The following is a 6000-nucleotide window of genomic DNA, read 5'->3' as shown; positions in this document are numbered from 1 at the left end:
TTGTAATAACAGTAAATTATGCACAATTACAAGAAACTAACCCTAAACTAAAGTAGTAAGCATATAGTTAATTAATTAATAGTTAATCAAATTAATTATTTGAGTAAGTACGATGAAACTACATTACCTTAAAATAAAGTGCAACCTTATACATTCACAGGTTGGGGTTTTTAATGGAAAGCAATTAATACTTTTAAGCAAAGATGCAAAAAATGTATCAAAAATGACAGTAAAGGCATTTCTAATGTTAAAAAAGATTTCCATTTTTAAATAAATTCTGTTCTTTTGAAATGTAGAATCATGAAAACAAATATATGATGCAGCAGCACAACGGTTTTCAACACTGATAATAATCATAAATGTTTCTTGAGCAGCAAATCATCATATTATAGTGATTTCTGAAGGATCATGTGACACTGAAGACTGGAGTAATGATGCTGAAAATTCAATTTTGATCACAGGAATAAATAATACTTTTCTATATATTCACATAAAAAAACAGGTGTTTTAAATTGTAATAATATTTCAAAATTTTTACTGTATTTTTGATCACATAAATGCAGCCTTGCTGAGCAGCAGAGACTCTCTTAAACACATTAAAAAATCTCCCCGACCCCAAACTTTTGAACGATGACATGCATGTTTAACCCTTGCATTCCCACCTGTTTCAGATAGTATATCTCAGCAGAGAAGGCCTCCTTCAGAACCCCTAAGACCTGCCGGCTCTGTTGAAGACTCAGGCCAGCGATGGCCGTCAGTGGCGGGGCAGGACTCGGCGGCGCCCCCTGTGGCGGGGCAGGACTTGAGGAGGCAGGACTCGACGGCGCCCCCTGTGGCGGGGCAGGATTTGAGGGGGCAGGACTTGATGGCGCCCCCTGTGGCGGGGCAGGACTCAACGGCGCCCCCTGTGGCGGGGCAGGATTTGAGGGGGCAGGACTCGACGGCGCCCCCTGTGGCGGGGCAGGATTTGAGGGGGCAGGACTCGACGGCGCCCCCTGGCTGCAGGCCTGCTCCATCGCCGCCTCCATGATGCGATAGCACGCGGTGAGCGTGTGCTGGAGCTCCGGGTTGATCTCAGTTCCCTCTTCTAAACCCATCCTCACCTCCACACACGCCCTGTTTACCAGCAAACAACAGAACTTAGGCGGTCCCGTTGACTCCCATCCGAACAGATCCAGAAGGCAGGCGGATGCCACTAAAACCGGGCCTAAATCCTCCTTACTGATTTTTCCCTGAACCAAAGGCCGGAGCGAACCCCATAGACGACCCACAATCTCCTTAAGCACCTGGTTTTCCGACTCTATCCCGGGAGGAGGGAGAAAAAGTGGGATATTTGTGCACATCGTTAATCGGGCTTGTTTGGAAGCTTGGGAGAAGTTTTCCGAGACGATACCCAACAGCGAGAGCAAATCAGACGAGTGTTTATCCCAAGCACGCAGTCTTATGCTGGAAGATAACATGAGTCCCAATAACGGAAGCCCTTTTTCATGGCTAAGAGTTTGATTTTTGAGTACGGCTCTGGTTAGAGCCGGAATGGCTCCGCGTGTGAGAAGCTGATCGGGACCTTGCGGTAAAGCACATACAGCGCTTAATACCTGGTAGCAGTCGCAAGCTAACGCCTCATCAAGGGTGTTCTGGGAACCCGTAGCACTTTGGGATTCAGAGACGCTCTTGGATACATTTATTCTCTCGGTCCGGGTGGGTCCGTTCTCCACAACGCTCAGGATCAGAGGGATTGTGCTGAGAAGCTGTGGATGCGCAACCATGCTAGGGTCCGTGCTAAGAGCCGCCAGTAGAGCCGAGCCCAGAGAGATCAGGTCCTGCGGGGGTAACCCGGACCCGTCTTCACCCCGGAACGCTGTGACCAGAAGGCGTGCGGGAAGATTCAGGCCGACCGCTTCGAAGATCCGATGGAGAGTGCCGGAGTCCAGCTGTCCGGCCGGACACAAGCGCGTGATCTAAACGCACAAGAGAACAAAACTTATGTTTCCATTCAAAGTTGTGAATTTAAACCTTCATCCTTCCCTCGGGTCATTTTAACCCGACATTAATTTTTTTAAAATTGAGTGTTCATCTGAGGGGTCCAAGATTCTAGGACCTTTGTCGTATTTAAATCACGAATACACAAAAAAATATTGAATGGATTCAAGGAGTTTTGTAGTTGAAATTTAAAAAAAGCAACAAATCCTTCCCTCGTGTGTCAATTTAGGAATGAATGGAATGCGAGGAATGCTTCAGTACATATAGATAAACCCATAAATGCTAAAAATTTAAACTAAAAATGCTTAACTTTACCAAAAAATGTTTTTATAATGTCTACATGTGTATCTGAATGCACACTGACGAGAAACTGGCTTTAGGACCCAGCGGCGCCATCTTAGAGTCATGAAATATGTTATATAATTTTTTTCCACAATAGGTCAGCAAAAGTAAATATTTGGAGCTGAATTAAAAGGGTTATGCATGAAATTGTGAGTTATTTTGAATTTAAGTTGAAAGAATGTGAGGAATGTGCTTAAATGACTATTTATTGATAAATCTAGTAATTTAAAGGTAAATTAAAAAAAAATAATAACAATAAATCTCCCAAAATTTTTTTAAAATATTATCAAAATGAAATAAAATAAGCTTTCTGGACTAAACAAGTATAATTTTAGACCCGCGAAGGAAAGATGTGTTACAAAGTGCGAGATAAGGATGAGGGTTAACTTTGGAATATCGCATAAAATATTTGAAAATAAAGCAGCATTTCCATCCCATGTGTTCAAGACGACAAATCATGGGAAAATAAAAATGGAAGTTGCTACAATCGGGTTCTTTTATTCCTCCATCATGAATGAGAGAGCACGCAATAAACACGGTCATTGTTCTCTTGCGTTAGGATGCTGGTGTTTGGGAAATGTTTATGCATGTGTTAATTACTATCTTTAAAGCATGAAAGGGAAGTTGCACTAGTCTTCCCTATAGTGCCGTATATCCGAGTGAAACACTTCAGGAAAAAGAACAAATGTGGGCGTGGCTTGATTTTGTCTGTGGGGAATTGATTGGATGGTTGTGGTTTGCTATTGGTGGATCTAATGTGAGTGACAGGTTGCCCCGTCCTCATGATCAAAGAAAAGGCACATGAATTTAAAACAATAATGATGTGCACCAATAACAGGGTGTCCGCGGGTCCTTAAAAAGTCTTATATTAGATTTAAAAAAATTTAAGGCCTTAAAAGGCTTATTTTTACTTATGAAAGGTCTTACATTTTCGATGGCAATTTGACAGACATATCTAAATGTTTTCCAAATTAAAACTATCTAATTAGCGTACTTTTTTATTTATTATTCGTACTTTGTGGATTTGCTCGTTCACGTGACATTTCGCGTCACATTCGCGCCAGCATTACGTCTGTCTCCTGCACGCGCAACAGCAGGAGAGGAGAAGAAGAAAGCTGGGTAATTTCAGTTCAATTGTAAGTTCATTCTTTATGTGCGATGTGTATTGTCTATTATGAGATTGTAATCATTGTTTTACTTTAACGTTAACTATGTACGAGGGCGCACTGTGAGCTGACATCGCATCGTCTCTCATGCTTGCTTTCACTGCGTGATGTGTCAGTGCAGTTATAGGCATGTTCCCTAATAGACGCATAAAGTTTTGGTATTTTATATATCATATGTTGTTATCATACAATATCACATCAGCAAGAGGGCTGTTTTCCCGTGCACAATAGCAAATATGATATTTATCTTATATAACAGTTAAATTAACATTGTTACATTTTATAAACAATATTGTCAATATTGTTTGTTTTACCTTTATTTCGCTGACGAGAATTTCAAAAGTAAACCGTAGCAGAGTCTCAATGCAAAAGACAGCGATGATTTCTTGACTGAAACCTGCGTTTTGAACGAATCATTTTAACGATTCAATGAACAATCACTTGCACTTCCTGAATGAATCAGCCGTTTGAACAAATCGGTTGAGTGAATGACTCCCTGAGACTTGCCGCGTCTACTGGCGGGTTTAGTTTCACATTTAAAGTACCCTGTAATTAAAATGTTACAATTAGAAATCAGTTCATATTTAAATATTGAATTAAGAATTAAAGAACTGAATATATCATAGCTTTATTTATGCAATTGTAAATGGAGTGTAAATATATTAAAGGGTTAGTTCACCCAAAAATGAAAATGATGTCATTAATGACTCGCCCTCATGTCGCTCCAAGCCCGTAAGACCTCCGTTCATCTTCAGAACACAGTTTAAGATATTTTAGATTTAGTCCGAGAGTTTTCTGTCCCTCCATTGAAAATCTATGTACGGTATACTGTCCTTGTCCAGAAAGGCAATAAAGACATCATCAAAGTAGTCCATGTGACCTCAGTGGGTTAGTTAGAATGTTTTGAAGCATCGAAAATACATTTTGTTCCAAAAATAACAAAAACGACGACTTTATTCAGCATTGTATTCTCTTCCGGTTCTGTTGTGGATCCGCGTGCACTGACGCCGCTGATGACGTAAGACGCTGCTGACGTGTATCTGGTGCGTCCGTGTATTCGGGTTCAAATAAATATGTCTGGTTAAAAAAAAATGCAAGTCTTCCCCTGTGTGGAAATCCTTAGACATGTTTGTGAAGATTGTTTTGTTTCCAGCGTGCGTCTCCCTCAGACTGTAAACGAAGCTCGGGCGCACCAGACACACGTCAGCTCGTCTTACATCAGCGGACTCATGAACGCGGATTGACAACAGAACCGGAAGAGAATACAATGCTGAATAAAGTCGTCGTTTTTGTTATTTTTGGAACAAAATGTATTTTCGATGCTTCAAAAAATTCTAACTAACCCACTGAGGTCACATGGACTACTTTGATGATGTCTTTATTGCCTTTCTGGACAAGGACAGTATACCATACATAGATTTTCAATGGAGGGACAGAAAGCTCTCGGACTGAATCTAAAATATCTTAAACTGTGTTCTGAAGATGAACGGAGGCCTTACAGGCTTGGAGCGACATGAGGGTGAGTCATTAATGACATAATTTTCATTTTTGGGTGAACTAACCCTTTAATGCCAGTTCTGATGCTGCTTCTGTGTCTCCTCTGCACTGCAAAGATGGATTTTGATTTAATGATTTAATTTAACTGGTAACAGTGGTATTGTGTTATTATTCTAATATAATTTAATTTGAATGTTAGAATTTGACATAACAGGTGATGCATACCTCTAAGTAAAAAAAAAAAAAAAGTCCATATATTGGTGAAAATGCCCCTGGAATTCAATTTAAGGTTGCAAATATTGCCCTTTAATAAAAAATGTTAATTTCTTTCACTGCTGTGAACTGACCACTGCATAGAATATGAAAAACATGAATATCTTCGTGAGTCAGCTGTCAACAACAGGCCTAAACCAGCCATGGTACCAGTACACAAACACAATATATATATCATCTAATTATCAACAAAACTTTGAAAATATTGAGACATATTTTTGTAAATATTGCGCACCCCTAATGTAAGGTATTAATTTTGACTTTAAAAAGTGTGCAGATACCCTGAATAATGTAATGCAATATTACATGAAATAATAGTAATTTTTATTTCATGGTGACTTTATATTAAATAGTGTGTGTGATGTCACATATATCAGCCATTGACCACCAGAATAAAAACAATGCCGGTCGATCACTGATGTAGATGAAGAGGATAAGCTGTTGTTTACCAGGAGCAGCGCTGCTAAAACGTGGCTGTCGTTCTTGGCATGAGTGAGAGCGTGCAGACAGCGCTCCAGAACCTCGCTCTGAGACCGAGACAGGCCACAACCGGACCCTTCCAGGGCTTTCGGCGCCGCTCCGGCCCGAGTCTGCGGGTCGAGATGACACCCGTTCTCTGCCATCTTCTGCTCAAGCCTGTAAACAAGCATTAACATCAGGAGATATGCTGTTAGTAACTACTTCAGATACTAACTGTTAGTCCAAGTGTATAAGCCTATGGTGCTTTAACACGTCAGATTCA

At 40.5% G+C, this 6000-nt stretch overlaps 1 protein-coding gene across 3 annotated transcripts in view; it reads right to left on the bottom strand.

The window, feature by feature from the left end:
• ncdn (neurochondrin) overlaps positions 1-6000 on the bottom strand; it is a 219944-nt gene that overhangs the window by 6959 nt on the left and 206985 nt on the right. For all 3 annotated transcript variants that reach the window (XM_077240359.1, XM_077240357.1, XM_077240358.1), the window contains 2 exons: positions 5708-5894; positions 663-1958 (listed from right to left, as the gene is read on the bottom strand). In XM_077240359.1, the coding sequence (XP_077096474.1) occupies positions 663-1958; positions 5708-5881 (1470 nt within the window). In that variant the 5' untranslated portion in view covers positions 5882-5894. The remainder of the gene's footprint in view (positions 1-662; positions 1959-5707; positions 5895-6000) is intronic.

The sequence above is a fragment of the Siphateles boraxobius genome, unplaced genomic scaffold, assembly GCF_051911475.1.
Source record: "Siphateles boraxobius isolate OS27281-9 unplaced genomic scaffold, OSU_SipBor_1 226, whole genome shotgun sequence".
Lineage (NCBI taxonomy): Eukaryota > Metazoa > Chordata > Actinopteri > Cypriniformes > Leuciscidae > Siphateles > Siphateles boraxobius.
This window is presented reverse-complemented; position numbering and strand designations above follow the sequence as displayed.